The sequence below is a fragment of the Antechinus flavipes genome, chromosome 4, assembly GCF_016432865.1.
Source record: "Antechinus flavipes isolate AdamAnt ecotype Samford, QLD, Australia chromosome 4, AdamAnt_v2, whole genome shotgun sequence".
Taxonomy (NCBI): Eukaryota; Metazoa; Chordata; class Mammalia; order Dasyuromorphia; family Dasyuridae; genus Antechinus; species Antechinus flavipes.
In genome coordinates, this window is record NC_067401.1 from 258,801,070 (window position 1) to 258,820,004 (window position 18,935).

General features: G+C 36.2%; 1 protein-coding gene across 1 annotated transcript in view; it reads right to left on the reverse strand.

Moving 5' to 3' along the window:
• AKIRIN2 (akirin 2) overlaps positions 1-17,579 on the reverse strand; it is a 33,709-nt gene extending 16,130 nt beyond the window's left edge. The window contains exon 1 of the mRNA XM_051997379.1: positions 16,800-17,579. Within this exon, the coding sequence (XP_051853339.1) occupies positions 16,800-17,034 (235 nt within the window). The 5' untranslated portion in view covers positions 17,035-17,579. The remainder of the gene's footprint in view (positions 1-16,799) is intronic.
• Positions 17,580-18,935: the final 1,356 nt, after the last annotated feature.

An 18,935-nucleotide genomic window follows, 5' to 3' on the forward strand; every position in this document is an offset into this window, starting at 1 on the left:
TAGTCTATTTTATTCAACTTAAATTTTGTTAAGATCATTCCATTGCAACTTCTTTATTATCTTAAAAGGTCTTCTGATTAATCCTTACAGAAGGTGATGCATTCATTCTTCCATAAAAAAATTTATCTTTTTTCCCCCAAATAAACTACCCATTTCATCCTTTACTTCAACCAAGGAATAAAGACTGAGCACCTTTTTTGGCATAAGAAGTACTAGATGATAAAACTCCCTCTACCAGTACAGGTTTGGCAACCCTCTTTCTCGTGACGGAAAAACATACACTAATCCCCCAAAGAAAAAGATATAAAATCTATTAAATATGAGTCACTTACTTTATACCCTAGTTTTAAGTATTAAAATGAAGAAAACTACTTTGGTCCCACATCCAGGTTTGCCTATATAAAAATCATACAGACCTATTACATTTCACTCCTAAAGGAAAAATGAGGCTGCTAAAGTTTCCCATGAAAAAAAGATAGCTAACAACTTATTTGACAAGTTCTATTTTGTTTTTTAAAACTAGTTTTCTAAGAAAAGCCCTATATAATACAGTCCTAAATGAATTACAACTCTTAAGTCCTATGATCCCAAATATCTATAGCATCTAAAAAATATGTAAATTTATATTTGATATCAACACAGGGAGAAAGTTCTAGATATATATTTGCTACAGATATAACTCTCAAACTTGGAATACACTAATCCCGATTCAGAAAACAGAACAACTCCCTGCCTTTTACTACTGTCTGAACAAATTACTTAATAAAGTTCCAAACATGAATGAGATAACACCACCACTATTTTTCTTCTCAGGGCTGGAGGGAGTTTAAAAAAAATTCTTAAGTCCAATATAAATCAGTCCAATAAAAATAGTCTACATCATTCACACAGATCACATTTTTAAAAAATCATTTTTTAGAACTGTTATAAGGATCAACTGGTATTTGTAAAGTGTTTACTTAGTACAATGTCTGGTACACAGGACTATATAAAATATTAGTATTATGCACTATTATTATCATTGTTATTTTATACCTCTGATTTCTTGAACAATTGATATGAGGATTGTAGAGAAAATCTGTAGAAGGTACTAAATATTATGCTTTTAAAACTTTCAATTCATAACCGTTTAAAAATGCAAATTTGTAAATGCATATGCTGTCAATCTAATTATAAGACTATCTGATTATCCTGAAAACCAAAAATTGCAACCAAAAAGCAACAACCCAAATTAAACACAATTCTGAAATGAATTTTATTCCAAGTTCAACCTTACTATAGGATCAATAAGTAACATTTATATTCTTATATTTCAGAAATTAGAGACATGAAATATTTCTTTTTAAATCATACATGATCATGGGGGAAAAACACACCAAACAATAGTATGAAGGTTAGAGAAAAACCCTTGAATAAATCACTGAGAAAATTATGTGTATGACTCCACCAGCAATATTTTTCTGTATATGAAGACCGTTTTCCCCTCTGAATTTACAATTCTTAAAAACCACAAAACAACTCTCACCAAGCCCCCCTCCCCCCCCCAAAAAAAGACTATTTTACATCAGGATTGTTTCAATATTTTAAAGAACTCTTCTAAGAAATGAAATGCATGAGACATTTGACAGTATGTCAAATTGTTGTAAACTAGGTCAGTCTATCAAGCATTGCCCTCTCATGAAAGGCCAGTTGCTTTTTCCAACTCCCATTCTTTCACCCACCTTGGCAGCTATTGTGCAACAACACAATATAAAAACATTATGATCCCTATTCTGCTATTCAGAAGTTATTACATTTAGTATTTATTCTATCAAGAGGAATGTGGCAACAGTTTCTAGCAAGATATTAGTATATTCAACCAGCAATTAATTATTAAATCCCTATGACATTTTGTTATTTTTAATATTTTTTTAATAAAAGCAACCTTTACATGGAAGTTAATTCTCTTTTTAAAAAAAATTTTAATAGCTTTTTATTTACAAGTTATATGCATGGATAATTTTACAGCATTGACAATTACTAAACCTTTTGTTCCAATTTTTCCCCTCCTTCCCCCCACCCCCTCTCCCCTAGATGGCCGGATGACATGGAAGTTAATTCTGCTGAAGCTTTTAAGGGTTAAAGGACATAAAGATTTTCCTCAATTATCAGTATCATTTGTATAATGAGACTTTATTGAAGAATGACTGTCAAGGACAGCTAGATGGTACAGTAGATAGAGCACCAGTCCTGGAATCAGGAGGATCTGAGTTCAATTGAGGCCTCAGACACTTAACCACTAACTGATAAGTTACTTACCCTCAGTTGCCTCACACTCCCCCCAAAAAAGAATTACTATCATACTGACAGTCCTTTAAAATCAAGCTCCTCAATATGTGGGAAAATTTGAATACTGAATGTACTATTGGTAAAGTTGTGATTTGAGAAAGCCATTTGGATCTATGTCCAAAGAGCTATAAAACTGTGCATGTTCTTTAATCCAGCAATACCACTACTAGGTCTGTATCCCAAAGAGATCATAAAAAGGACTACATTTACAAAAATATTTATAACGGCTCTTTTTGTGTTGGCAAAGCACTGAAAATTGAAGACATGCCCATCAAATGGGGAATGATTGAACAAGTTATGGTACATGAATTAATGTAATACTGTTGTTCCACAAGAACTGATAAGCAGGCAGATTTTAGGAAAACCTGTAAAGACTCACATGAACTGATAACTGAGTGAAGTGAGAATTAGGAGAACATTGTACACAATAACAGCAATCTCATTCAATGATCAACTATGACAGATTTAGCTTCTCTGAGCAATGCAATGATTCAAAATAACTCCAAGGGATCTGTGAATGAATATGTTGTCCACATCCATAGAAAGAACTATGGAGTCTGAAAATATTATTTTCACTTTTTCTCTCTCATGTTTTTTTTTCTTTTTTGTTCTGAATCTTTTTTCACAACATGACCAATGTGGAAAATAATTGAACGTGACTGTATATATGTATGATTTATTAAAATTGCTTCTTGTGTTGGGGAGGGAAGGAGAAAATTTTGAAACTGAAAATTTTACAAAGATGAATGTTGGAACTTTCTGTATATGTAATTAAAACAAAATATTAGTTATAACAAAATTTTTTTAAAAACACAAAAAATGAAGGACCTAGACTAAAAATAAATTATAAAACCAATTTTCTTTTCCCTCTTCTTAATTACTCCAATTTGTTATTAGAAAGATTATTTTTAAAGAGAAAAAGTCAAACAGAAACAATTGTCCACTATAAATCAAAATATTTTTATGATAGCAAAGAAAAGCAGATCCATTAAAGATTGAGAAATGACTTTAAAAAACTTATTTGGAACAAATAATAAAAATTATTGCACAACAAGAAATAATTGATGAAAAAAATATTGAAATTGACAAAGATTGATGTAGAATGCAAATAAATATAGCCAAAAGAAACCAATACACATAATAATATTGTCAATAAAAAGATGAAGTGGATGAATAATAAACTAAAAAAAAAAATTCCTTTGTTACGGAAGCATACTCTTCTAATGACAGAAAAGCAGAAACTAATCAGACAAGGTACCAGTACACAGTTGCTTAATCATTTTTGTCCCAAGGGAGAATTCAGGCAGGAAGAGGAAAAGCTAAATTGACAGATAAAGAAAAATGTCTGAATCAAAAAATATTTTGTTAAAAGAAAAATTAATTTTATATCATTCAAAAATTTCTTTCTGTGTACTAAGTGGGTTGCCTGCCTTCAAGAAGCCTGAAATATTTATATGAGGGATGAGAATGAGCCTTGAAAGGATTTTTCCTACAAGATACAAGTAGTTGGGCTTATACCCCAAAGAGATACTAAAGAAGGGAAAGGGACCTGTATGTGCCAAAATGTTTGTGGCATCCCTGTTTGTAGTGGCTAGAAACTGGAAAATGAATGGATGCCCATCAATTGAAGAATGGTTGAGTAAATTGTGGTATATGAACGTTATGGAATATTATTGTTCTGTAAGGAATGACCAGCAGGATGAATAGAGAGAGGACTGGCTAGACTTACATGAACTGATGCTAAGTGAAATGAGCAGAACTGGGAGATCATTATATACTTCAACAATGATACTGCTTGTGTTTCTATTGGGCTTATATCCCAAAGAACTACTAAAGAAGGGAAAGGGACCTGTATGTGCCAAAATGTTTGTAGCAGCCCTGTTTGTAGTGGCTAGAAACTGGAAAATGAATGGATGCCCATCAATTGGAGAATGGCTGGGTAAATTGTGGTATATGAATGTTATGGAATATTATTGTTCTGTAAGAAATGACCAGCAGGATGAATACAGAGAGGACTGGCAAGACTTACATGAACTGATGCTAAGTGAAATGAGCAGAACCAGGAGATCATTATACACTTCGACAACGATATTGTATGAGGACATATTTTGATGGAAATTGATTTCATCCAGTTTTTCATCCATTTTTATCAAGTTTCAATTGATAAATGACGGACATAAGCAGCTACACCCAAAGAATGAACACTGGGAAACAAATGTGAACTATCTGCATTTTTGTGTTTCTTCCCGGGTTATTTATACCTTCTGAATCCAATTCTCCCTATGCAACAAGAGAACTGTTCGGTTCTGCAAACATATATTGTATCTAGGATATACTGCAACATATCCAACATATAAACGACTGCTTGCCATCTAGGGGAGGGGGTGGAGGGAGGGAGGGGGGAAAAAAAATCGGAAAAGAAACGAGTGCAAGGAATAATGTTGTCATTATAAAGTAATCATTAAATAAAACAAAACAAAAAACAAAACAAAAAACAAAAAAAAAAAAAGATAAAATTAAAAAAAAAGAAGAAAAACAAAAAACAAAACAAAACAAAACAAAAAAAAAAAACAATGATACTGCTTGAGGATGTATTCTGATGAGAGTGGATCTCTTTGATAAAGAGACCTAATTCAATTTCAACTGATCAAAGATGGGCAGAAGCAGCTACACCCAAAGAAAGAACACTGGGAGATGAATATAAACTGCTTGCATTTTTGTTTTTCTTCCTGGATTATTTATGCCTTCTGAATTCAATTCTCCCTGTGCAATAAGAAAACTGTTCGGTTTTGCACACGTATACTGTATCCAGGATATACTATAACCTATTCAACATGTAAAGGATTGCTTGCCATCTGGGAGAGGGGGTGAAGGGAGGGAGGGGGAAAATCGGAACAGAAGTGAATGCAAGGGATAATGTTGTAAAAAAAAAAAAAATTTACCCTGGCATGAGTTCTATCAATAAAAAGTTATTAAAAAAAAAACAACAACAATATACAAGTAGTATGGCTTGAGGGAACAACTAATTCAAATGTGCAGAGATGGAAGAGAGAGCATCCTGAGCAATAAAAAGCACAATATGACTGGAACATGAGGGGGGCTGAGACAAGGAATGTATATTAAAAAAAAAAAAAAAAGAGAGAGAGAGAGACTATAAACATAGAAAGGAGTATGCAGTCATGTCAACTTAAGCATTTAGTTGACACTATGCTAAGTAATTCTTGATCTCCAAAAGCAGACGGTTTGGGATGACAATAGGAAAGAAACTATGTACAAATAATACATATGTATAGGAAAAGTTGGAAATATAAGAACGCATAATGGGAAAAGGCTTTTTATGTGTTATGACTTTGGTTGGTTGTCCTTTTTCCAAAAAGGAGTAAAATGACACCACTATCTTAGAATTAAGTTAGTGTGTCTGATTGATCAAACCAATATGAGTTTGGAATGCTCTGTCACAGGTCAGACACAAATAGTCCCTTAGTCCCTATGAACATTTGGGGTATACTCTCTAACTTTGTGTGATCTTGCTTTTCTTTTGAGTTCATAGAGCAAAGCGGCTTCTTTGTTGAGGGAACACTATGACTTTAGATGAGACTTAAAAAACCAGGTGGTATGTAATAACAAAGTGGCAGAAACTATTTTTCATATGATTGCAGACTATATATTATGTCTAATCTCTAATGTAGCTTTACTGGTGTTGCTTTTCCTTAACCAAAATTGAGTTTTTTTTCCCTTTTAAAATACTGTGAATTGGGAGAGAGACAGGCTTGGATAACATTCTAAACTATACAAAGATGAAATATTGTTTGATTTAAATAAACTTTATTTTGAACTAAAAGAAATCAGGTGACAGAATTTTAGGCTTGGGAGAGTCAGTGAACATGTATACATATTCAAGAGATGGTGTGTGCTAGAAAAGCAAGGCAATCAGTATCACTGGATCACAGAATATCAGGAACAGTAGATAAAAGGTGTCTAAAGGTAGGAAGGGTCTTCATTATGGAGGTCTTTAAAAGGAAGTGATAAGAGATCCAACCAATGGAATTTATTGAGTATGGAGGAGGGGGGTATGTAACATGACAGACTTGTGCTTTATAAAAATTAATATGATTGCCTGGAGGATGGACTAGAGTGGAGAGAATTGAGGCAGAAAGAACAATCAGAAGATCACTACAATAATCCAGGTAAAGAGAACTGGTACAAAGGCAGTAGCAGCTTCAGAGTAAAAAAAGAATATATACAAGAGATCTTACAAATGACAAGACTTGATAACTGATTAGATATGGGGAAGAAGAAAGAGGAGATGAGAAGAGTCAAAAATAACACTCAATCTTGAGGCCCAGATGACTGGGAAGTTGGTGGTATCCTTGATAAGTTAAATGGGGAAGAAAGGAAAGTTTTGGAATAAAAGATTTGAGTTCCATTTTAGACATGCTAAATTTAAGATATGTATGAGACATCTAGTTCAAGGTGTCCAATAAATAGGCAGTTAAGAGATTCAAGACTGAAGTTAAAAAAAAAAAAAATGAGGACTGGACAAAGTAGACGGCAAAGGTGAGGATCTAGCAACCATTTTTTTATAGGTGATAAATGAATCCATGGGAACTGATGGGATCATTAAGAAAAATAAGAAAAAGTGAAGATAGCCCAGGACTGAAACTTGAGGAACACTCAGAAGTTAGCACAGATGAAAACTTTATATTTCAAACAGGAGTTTATATTAGATCCCAGAAATTAAAGAAATCATTAGAGATTTAGCTGGGGCAGCTAGGTGGCAAAAGGAACAGAATGACCAGCCTGAAATCAGGAAGATTCATTTTTCTGAGTTCAAACCAGACCTCAAACATTTCTTAACTGTGTTGACCCTGAGAAGTCCTTTCACCCTGTTTGCTTCAGTTTCCCCATTAGTCAAGTGCTTAAACAAATGAAAAGAAAATGGCAAACCATTCCAGTATCTTTGCCAAGAAAATTCCAAATGAGTTCAAAAAGACTTGAACAGGACTGAAACAATTCAACAAAGAGACTGAGTGGAGGGAAGTGATTTGGTTGAACATGGATTGAAAATGGGAGATTTGAAGCAGAGAGATGAATTGGAATTGTTGTCCAGGAAAGAGTGATTAAGAGTCCTGAACTAGAGTTGTTTAACTGAATGGAGAGAAGAGGAAATGTTATTATGGAAATAGAAATAAGATTAGGAAATGATAAAAAGGATTTTTTTTTTTAAAGTTGGGATTAAAATCTTAAAACTAAGGAGTAACCTAAAATAGGTTCTCCAAATCTAAATGGTCAATAAGCCCCTATCATGACCACTTTAGGAACCAGTTTTCTTTTTTCAAGAATTATTCAAGGGGCAGCTAGATAGCATAATGGATAGTGCACCAGCCCTGAAGGCAGGAGGAGTTCAAATGTTCAGAACATTTAAAACACTTCCTAGCTATGTGAGCCTGGGCACTGGTCACTTAACCCCAATTGCCTCAGCAAAAAAAAAAAAAAAAAATCAGCCAGCATACCTATCCTAATATTCATTCTTAAGAACTGTTAATAGAAGTGTCAACAATATATAATGAGGTAGACAAATAGCCACTAGAATATTAAACTGGCAATTCAATTTGTCAAAGCTAGGAAAACATTTCAAGAACAATTTATTCAAAAACCTGGATCAAAATCTCAGTTTCAAACAAAACAAATTAATTATTTTGTAGAATGAGAGTTTGGACTTTTAAGTAATTTTAAGTGTTATTCAAATTAAACAACACATTAACAAATTTCCAAACTGGTATTAAGTCTCTAAGTTCGCAAACCAATTGTATCACTTAATTTCACTAGGGTTTAATTCTAAGAATAAAAACCTTAGTAAAAGTTACCTATCCATTCTTTTAAGGTGATTTTGATTTTTATATCAATCTTTCCCCAATAACTCAACCCGCCTCCCTCCCTCCAATCCTCCTTTCTTGTTACAAAGAAAAAAAGTGAAGCAAAAACAACCACAATAACTGCATCATTCAGCACATGCAAACATATTGTATCCATACTACCATCTCTGGGGAAAATGTGTTTCATCACTAGCCCTTTGGAACCAAACCCAATCTTTAACCAATGCCTTTTAAAAACATGAACACCCAAATGAAAATATTTCAAGGGTTGCCTTTCTGTAATGAGAATTAATAAAAGTCTACAGGAAGATTAATATAAAAATGAAGACTTATAATAATTAAAACAAAGCCACTCCAACATATATGCCAATACTGTGCCATCCCGTTGTTTTTAAAAATTTTCATTATTATTACTGCTATGAGTAGTTCCCAACCAAGAGCAAGGTGTAAGGAAGAGAAAGATGGAGACAAGACACAAAGACAGAGGCAGACAAGGCAACAGCGAGAGACAGAGATAGACTAATACAGTTAGGCAGATTGTTGTTTGTCCTTTGTTCTCAAAAGCCACCATGAAAAATCAGCAAGTGAATTAGATTTCAGTGGCCAGATAGAAATCAGGATGACTAAAGATAGCACTAGATGAACTGGTCTTCAAGAGATCTCAGTTTGACTGAGACTGTACCCATTCAATAATTAAGGATAAATATCAATAGAGGTAAAGAATCTTCTCTTTCACTAGCCCCCCACTCCCTCCAAATCAAAACGAGTGAATAAATGAAATAATGAAACAGGGAAGGGAAGACCCTCAGGGTTTCTGGCCAAAGCAGAAATGACTGCTATTCTATTTACATTCAAAACGAGTCAATTAGGACTCAAGGACCAAATAGGGCCTTGGTCTAGGATTTATTATTGATGGCCAATTAGAATTAGATTGGTTTTGGTTTAAGACCTAGTCCTTGAGAAATCTAGCCAGTAAACTAAGATATCTTGGGGGAGGAGAGGAGGGGGGTTTCAGAGGTGCAAGAGAAAAAATTCGCTTTTAAGAACATCCCTATTTTAAAGCTATGATACCTGATGTGGGCAGAGGGGAGGGCAGAACATCATTTAGGAATTATTGTTTCACATATTGTATCTAGGATATACTGCAACATATTTAACATATATAGGACTGCTTGCCATCTAGGGGAGGGGGTGGAAGGAGGGAGGGGAAAAATCGGAAGAGAAGCGAGTGCAAGGGATAATGTTGTAAAAAAATTACCCTGGCATGGATTCTGTCAATATAAAGTTATTATAAAATAAAATAAAATATTTTTAAAAAGGAGTTATTGTTTCTTCATTAAAAAGGGAGTGGGGAGGGGATTAAAGACTAATAAGACAGTTAAATTCCCTACTCAGCTCTACAATTTTACATTTATAATACATATCATATGTACATGCATACATACTGACTATATAAATACACTCTTCTCCAAGGGCTCTAGGCATATCCAATTACCATCTGATACACAAGATCCCAAACTAAGAAATAAAAGCCTTAGGATCAGATAAATGATATTTTTAAGTTCTCTTGTCTCTATTTTTTTTTTCCTAAATAAAAGAACATAAATATGTCTTGGTTTTCTACCATTTGAAAGTTGTAAAATAGTTCCACCAAAAGCTGAAATGTTGAGACTAGCAGTTACTTATGGATGAAAACCACTGACAGACATCCTTTCTACTTTTGGAATCCTTCAATTATTTTAGCAATTTCATAAAACAGAAGACCTGCTAATTTTCACATGATATTCTTTAAAAAAAAAAAAAACTTTCAAAAGATATATTTCTTCTTATAGTTTCTGTTAAAGAAATGTTTGACTTAAACTCTACAAATATTAATCAAGCACTTACTTCCTATAGTGTGTGTGTATATACACACACATACACACACATATATATGTATATATGTACGTATTCTCAGTTAAGCACTGAGTATACAGATCTAGTTTGCTTGCTGTCCATAAGCTTCCATTCTATTGATATGACAAGCTTCTGAAATTTGAAGCTATATGGAGGAGCAAACATCAATTTGGTTTCCAGTTACAAGTGTCTATCCACCTTTATCATCATCTTCCTAAATGGCTTAATATTTTTAAAGTACACTTTCCCAAGCACTTTAAAAAGATAGATCTCCTCTTGCAACCAATTACAATTAAATATTATACGCATGTTGTTATATAATGAAGATGAGGAAAGGGTTGTCTTTACCAGTGGCATCAAACTCAAATAGAAACTGGGGTCACTAAATCATATATGACACAAATATGTGTGTGTGTGTGGTGTCACATTTTGCCATAAAAAAATCTCATTATTAACATTATGTATATCCGGTTCTATATCTACTTTGTTAATTATTTCCCAATATGGAACTAAGACGTGTTCTATGCCATAGTTTAAAAGTAGTTTAGAATTACAATTACCTTGAAGGCCAATTGGCAAAATTGGAAAGTAAATCTCAGGTTACAAGTCAGATACAATAATCATTTAGTACTTCAAGGAAGTCAATCTTAGGAAATGCCATATTACATATAAACATATCCCTCAATTACTTTTCTTAACAAAACTCTTATTATGTGGCTAACCTTACCCCCTAAAAAAAAGGCGAAAAAAACCCCCACATTCCCCCTTCCTTTATGGCAAAGGTAGTAAAGTACAGTTGTTGTCTATTGCAAATATGTCAGATTTAGCAGAGGTGTTAATTTTGCTTGACCTGCTATCTTGCCCATTGACTTGTATTGTTTTTGTTTGTTCGTTTTTGTTTTTTAATAGGGAAAGGAAGGATATATTTGGAGATTAATGTAAAAACAAGATAATAAAAAGCTCTGAAGAAAGAAACAAAACTTAAACTGACTTACCCAAAGTGACATAATTAAGTGACTGTGGAGATGAACCTAGGGCTAATGATTCTAAATCCAATGTTCTTTCTATTGTACTATATTTCCTTTCTGGTAGTCCAGCACCTGACTTTTTTCAGGGCTGCTTTTCTGCTTCCCCTAAAAATACAAGTGTTCTACAAGTGATTTCTCAAGTCAGAGCTTTCATTATTTTAAAGCTTCAAACAAATGGGTGTTCAATGAATCTGCTTAGAATATTAATAAGTACAAAAATGTACTCTAAATTTACTTTTATTTTCCAAAAGTACCACAACACATAAAACTGAAGGCTGAAATCACAAATGGAAACTTATCTTCATATCTTATAGAAAAGCATAATCTAGTAGAAAGAACACTGAAATTGAAGTCATCATACACAATCAAAAGAAACCTTAGACGCTATCATCCACCTGGAATTCCTCATCTTACTGGCGAGGAATTAAAGACTAGAAAGATCATTTAAGCTAAGGTGCAAAATTTTGAACCCAAGCTCTTGTGCAGCAGAGAGTATCATCTATTTCCTATGTGGATTTGTTAACTTCTCTGGGTCACTTGAAATGAAGTGTTTGAACCTTAGCCCTTCTATTCTAAATATACACTAAGATCCTACCCCTCAAATTATACATTTGTTAAATCAATTGCAAAGAAACTCACTGTATATGTTCCTCTATCATACAGACACAGAGACACAGACACACACACACACACCCCCCAACCTGGATTAATAGTTACCCCCCTCCCCCAACATTTCAAATTCTAATACTACCACATCAACTAACAGATCCTTTCCTTCATCTCTGCATTTTTAAGTTGAAGATAAAGGAGGCTTCATTAAAAAAACCACAAGAGCAATGTACACATGGCAAGTGGCACAGGTATTTGTATTTCTAACACTTTAAATCCACAAATCTAAAAGATTAGAGACCCTAGTCATTTAATCATGCAGAGGGATTTCCCCCCTACCATTCAACACCAAGCAAAAAGTTTCACAAGCACATTTCAATACTCAATTTGAAGATAGTGAAAACTTTTAAAAACAAAAAAAGTACATCCAAAGTCCGAAGCACGAAGAGATTAATATAGTTTAGTTGCCAAATGCATTAAGAAATTAGAAGTGAAATTACAGCTGTCACTTAACCACAAATTAAAATGTTTCTATTCAATATAAATTACATCTGATGTGGGATTCCATCTTCCTCCAATATATCTCATTTCTTTACCTAGAACCATTTATATTTCATTTAAGCCAACTGGTGTTTCAATTTGAAAACAAGTCTGATAAACAATCTATATAGGATAGCTCATCGCTATCCAGAAGCTGTAATGTCCAATTAGAGGCAAATTTCCAACTGATAATGTTTTATAAAAATTTTAAGATCAACTAATCCATTTGATGAACTCCTAAAATATCTAATACTTAAAAGTGAAACAATAGTAACAATAATGTCTCTTTTTAAGTCTTATAAATAGCAAGACTTTCTTCACTGGACTTCACATGACACTGTTTTGCAACAAATACTTTTATGTAATATTGTATATTACAATTCTCTCATATTCACCTACCCAGTCTTGAGTACCACAGGGGTATGAATTCTTACCTAATCTTTGTATCTCTTCCATTATCTAACCAATGTTATCTAACCAAACACATGAAGGTTTAATGAATGTTAAAGCATTAAGAATGTTATATCTACAACCAGATTCATAACACTACAAAAGCTAGAAGGAAACTTGGAGATCTAGAGGCTAATCCAAGTCTTTTCTTTCACAGCTAAAGAAATTGAGATGATGATTAATTTTTTTTGCCCAGGGTCACAGAGGTAGGAGGAGGAGAAAGAGGAAGTTGGCAAAGATAGGACTCAAATTCAGTTCTTTAGAGTCCAGTAGTATTCTCTTCTCTTTCACCCAATCCTGAAATCTGGTCCTGGTTTTGCCAATAATATGGATCCTCAGTTTCCTTATCTGTAAAATGTGAACTGAAAATCTTCAAGCTTCTAGCTCCAAAGTTCCATAACTCCTTAATGATTTTATGGGACTAGTACAATTATTAGGAAAATAAACATTTTAACGTGATAACAAAATATACTGGCATCTATAGTGATGTACATTTACTTATCTCACCTTTTCTATTTATTGTTGCTGCTCTTCTTTGATTGTGTCTGTGACCCTATTTGAGGTTTTCTTGGCAAAAATATTGGAGTGGTTTGTAATTTGCTCCTCCAACTCATTTTAAAGCCAACAGGGTTAAGTGACTTGCCCAGGTTCATACAGCTAATAAGTGTCTGAGGTCATATTTGAATTCGGAAAGATGAATCTTCCTGACTCTAGCCTCTATACGGTGCCACCATGGCACCTAGCTGCCCCCCTTAGTTAACACATGGTATTTTTTATTCTAAAAGTGTTGCAAGATGTCCTTGCCTGTCACTAAGCCCTTCTCAGTTTCATCTGGGAAGATCAAATGAAAATATGAAAAGTGTTTGCAAACCTTAAAGTTATATAAAGTTAGCTTTTTTGATAGAATATGAAGCTGCTGGCAACTCTGGGCAATAAAACAAGTTACTAAGACTAGAATGAATTATTTCCGATTTCCAGATGGGCAAGCTTTAACATATGACTTAAGTCCTTTTTGTCTCAAGATTCTGTTAAATTATATAACTAATTACTCTAGTATTCTCTAATTTTGTGTTTATATAAAATACAAGAATAACATAATAGTATACTCTGTTCCCATAATAAAACTGAATGAAAAGTACTAAGGGAAAATAGACACAGAACTAAAAAAATTTAATTATTCAATTTAATTATTCAAGTTGTTATACAAGATGGCAACTCTAAAATGTATTCTACTCCCTTCCAATGTCAAAGTAGTGAGGAAAAAAAAAAAAACAACACCAAGCCAAATCTCCAGTTATTATAGGTTCCTTTAATGTTTTGCTCTCCTTTTGGTTGTTTTCACCATTGTCTTCCCTACATTAGTTTGTAAGCTCCTGGACAGCAAGGTCATTTTTTGCACTTAACACAGTACCACATTGCAGGCATTTTAAATAAATGCTTATTGACTGACTTCTCAACCTAATGTCTGACTTCTTTTAAAGAAAACAATCAAATATTTCTTCGTCTAAGAACTACACTCTAAAGAAAAAGAAACTAGGCACCAAATACTTTGTTTCTTTGTCATTAAACTCAAAAGGGGGAAGCTTTTCAAAGATGCTCCCATTGTGACAGTATTACAAAAGAACACATCTAATGAATATAGCTAAATGTGCACAAACCTAAATTATAAGTTATTCAAAACTATAGTAATATATAGAATCTTGCTAATTATATATGTAAAATTTACTTAAGTATAATTTATAAAACTATTATAACAATTATTTCAATCCATTTCAAGATAGACATTTTTAGATGCCTGGCACAGTGTCAACTTAGTTAACTAATCACTAACAAGGGGGAAAAAAGCAGTAAAGATACTTAGTTCAAATTCCTAAATATAAGGGAAATTCTGACCAAACTCCTCAACTAGATGTCACCAAAAACTATTTCAAAAATATCAAGTATATGAAAAAAGTAAGGTGCTTCTACCTAACTAAATCAATCCAATTTTGTGGACATATTCTAACATTTGCCAAGTTTAAAATCAGCATTCCCCTCATTATAAAATAATTCTAAAGTTCTAAAGAACTTACAGATCCAGATCAATTAACCAAAAGTTTAATATTATTTACCATTAACAAATTTAGGCTTTAGAGACAAAAATGACTATATACTGAACTTAAATATTTTCCCCCTTTGACAATGGAATTTATTGAATTAGTCAACAATTTTTCAAATGGATTTGCATTAATTATGTAGTAACAGATTCTTCCAGTAAATTTTCAATTTACATTCATTAAAAATGTCAAACTAAAAAAGCATTAAAAAAAAAAAACAAACTCAAAACTTCAAGCACATTCCTTCCTATAAAATACCCAAGTATCTGGATGATTTTTTGATGAACGTTATTAGCCATAAATTCAGGATAACTATTTTTCCAAAGAAAGCAATAACAATTCTGATGAAATATTTTGGTAGCATTGTTGAAACAAAATCTGCAAAATACAGCCAAAAACTACTTGTGCATGAAATAATTTCAAATACTGGAAAGTAAAGATTATGGGGGATTGGAGAAGAATAATTTTGGATCCTCTATGAATTTATGGTTATCCTTAAAATAACTGCAATCAATCTTAAAATTAGAAAAATTTAAATTAGGTGAAATAATTAGGACAGCCAACTAAGAATGGAAGATACCAAATTTAGAACACCAGGCATCCCCAAAGGTTTTCTAAATCGACAATAACTAGACATTTAGTTAACCCATTCCATAAAAAAGGCTCCTAGACCATTTCTCAATCATCAAACCAGTCATAAGTAGCAATTCTTTACCAAAGGCCAATACAAAACCTTTGCTAGTAAGCTACATACAAAGGAAGGAAGTCGATTTACACCTCTGTCCCACAAAAGCCTATTCGTTGATGGTGCGTGCCAAGGGAACAGCTTTTAAAGAACACATAAGGGAGCATAGGAATGGGGCACACATAAAGCATACAATAGCCATTCCACCCCTTCTCTTCCCCCACCCCCCACCCCCCGGTCACTTTCAGCAGTTTCGAAACCAAACACGAAAATACCCTGAGGCGTTTGGGGTTGATTCCTTTCTTACCTAACACTCCGGGTGCACTCCCCAACACCTTTTGGCCAGATAAGGCTTTTCCTCATCCAAGCAATTAATTACCCAACTACAGCTAATATTTTACACACAAATACATTCTCCATAATCTCTCATAATCATAAACTTTGGTTTATTTTTCAGTGCCCCCAAAGAGCATTGTCTTTGTTACTGAACCTGCTATACGTAAAGTAGACTTCGACTCAGCAGAATCGGCATTTCAATGGGTTATTGATGCCAGACTCGTCTCGCTCCCTAGGGTCACCTACTCCCGGACTTCACCGCCCCCTCTTCCCCCCACGAATATTGACTTGGCGCGATAAAGAGGAGGTGCTGCCTCCTGGGCTCGGGCTAGTCAATTCCACAGTCAATACTGAAAGACATCGGCCGACGGGGGGCGCTCCAAATGATCCTCTTGCTCCCAAGTTGGGGCTAAGACGACCCTCGAGGAGTCGTTTCCGCAGAGTGTTTCTACTCTACTCCTTTCACCTAAATTCCTGTCCCCAACCCTAAGAAATCCGATCTCCCCTTCCCACTCCTCCCACAGCCCCTCTCTCTCCACTCAACCCCCCGCGCACCGCTCCCCCCCCTCCCCCGCCATCCAAACGGCCATTTCTATTGTGTCCCTGTCTCTGGGACGCCTAGTTAAAACAAGTTCCCTCCAGCCCCCATCCCATGACCTTATCCTACGGGAACGCATGGGACTTTATACATGGCTGCGAGGGGAGCAAAGTATCTCCCCTCTCCCCCTCCCCCCTCCAGCCAAAGCCGTCCTTCGTCGCACTCTCTCCCCCCGCCGGCCTCCAAGTGGAATGGAAGCTCCCTGAGGGCCTGCGCAGTTCGCCAGACGACACCTAGTCTCGAAGTCAGACTCTGCACACAGTAGGCGCCCAATGTTAGCCGCATAGGACGGGAGTAGGAGGGAGGGGGTCTTTCCCTACCCCCACCCTCTTCCGAACTCGGAGGCTCGGCACCCACCTGTAGTAAGGCGAGAAGAGACCTCGCCGAAGGGGGACGGCTCCATCCGGAGGTATTTCTGCGGTGAGGCGGCGGCGGCCGAGAAGGAGGCGGCGGTGGCGGCTGCAGACGACGACGGGGAGGCGGCGGCCGAGGCGGGTGCCGACAATGGCGCACATCGCCGCCGCTTGGGGGACGCCGGGCTCAGCAGCGGGTCGAAATCCAGAGTCCTTTTCAAAGTGGCTCCGCACGCCATGACTGGGGCCGAGGGGGAGCCGGGCGCAGGAAAGCTGGAGAGGGGAGCCGGCGACCCCCTAGGGGCGGGCGGCGGAAAGGGGCAGCCTACGCGGACTACGCCGCCGCCGCCTCGGCGGGAGCAGCAGTGGCGGCACGGACCTGCGGGGAGGGGGACCCGGGTGACGAGAGCCGGCGGCGTCGGGGGGGAGGGGGTGGCTCGCGCTGGGGGCCTTCCTTCCTGCCTGCCTTCCTTCCTCTCTCCTCAGCTCCCGCTCTCCCGGGAGCCTCCGACCCCGGTCCCCGCCCCGGCTCGAGTCTTTTCGCCTCGCTCAATGGACCCTCCTCTCAGCCTATCCGTCTCCCTTTGAGCGCTGCGAAATCTGAAGCCGGAACGCGACTTTCGCCTGGCAGGGCCGGTATAGGGTGCGGTGGGTCTAGGACAAATGCCGGGGGGATGGTTAGAAGGAGGCGGCAGCGACGTCGGCGTCGGCGGCAGTGGCAGCTGAAGGAAAGGCTTGTCTAACCGCTTCCCTTTCCCCCCCGCCCCCCTATAAGACTTCTCCCCACCAGCCGCCGGCCCCAATATGGCGTCAATAACAACGCCGCCGATTCAAATCCTGCGGCAGAAGAGCGCGTGCGCACGGAGGCGGGTTCCTCAAAGGAGTCCTGGGAAATGTAGTCTTCTTTCTCCGGGAAAACGGGCGGAAAAGGCAGTTGGGAAGGGGGATCCGGAACTACGATTCCCACCGTGCAGTGCGCGAGAACCCAACTTCCGGGATGGAATTTAAATCCCCTTCTTCACTCGGTTGATTTTGAAAAAGTGAGGAAGAGAAAGAAAGGGAAAGAGTTGAAAAAGAAAGAGGCAGTTTAGAAGGGGAGTGGTGATTGAAAAGTGGAGATAGTTGGCAGTTGGCAAATGCTTGGTAGAATAAAGAAATATGTGGAGCCCCGTTTTTCTATGGAGATAACGAAATGTTCTGGCACAGCTGGCCCGGGGTCTCAACAGCTGTCTTTTATCTCTGTAAAATAGAAATTTTCTAGAACTGGGAGGGCAGACAAAAGCCTTATTGTATCAGAGTGTTCATCATTGCACTTTAAAAGTAGGATTATGTTGAGAAAATTGTGGAGGATTATGAAAACAAAATGATGCCTTTGGTAGCTTTTTTCATCTAAGTACCTTATTAATTATACCAGCCTTTGATGAAAGCTAAATTCATGGCTCACATTCTAAAATACTCTGGTTTTTCAGAGAAGTTTAAATAACGTACAAACCCAAAAGTTTTTTATGGTAACAAAATTCTAGATGAGATTTCTGTGCTATCCATATAGAATGTTTACGTTTATTCTTTACGGAAAATAAATTTATTCTAATGATGTCTTAATACCAAGCCGATAGAGCAACTATTGGAAGAAGTATAGATAAGGAGATAGAGGAAATCAAAAAACAATCATTTTCAAAGGTTGCACATCATTTCAAGTAGCAAAGAGATGAATCAAACACAAAGATTCTTAACATATTTAGTTCTTTGCATTAAGGGGAAAAAATGCATTTTAAACAAATTGTCATGTATACCATATCCTGATCCAGGATAAGATAATTTATGTTTTGGATCAAATATATTTTTCTGAAAATTATTAAAAACCTTACTTCACAATTCATTTTAACATCTAAGTGTGTTCTCTAGAGGTAAGATTTGAAGGGTAGAACAGTAGCAAGAGTGGATATGGCTAGGGACATGAAGCAATTGCCTAATTGGTATCTCTGCACCCATTCTTTCCCTAATCTAATCTATCATTCACTTAACTGCCAAATTAATGACCTATTTCAATAAATCAAGGAAGGGATATCAAGAACCTGATGTATAACCAAGTTTATGTAGAAAAATAAGCTCCTGTTATTTCAAATTTTGCTATGTTTAA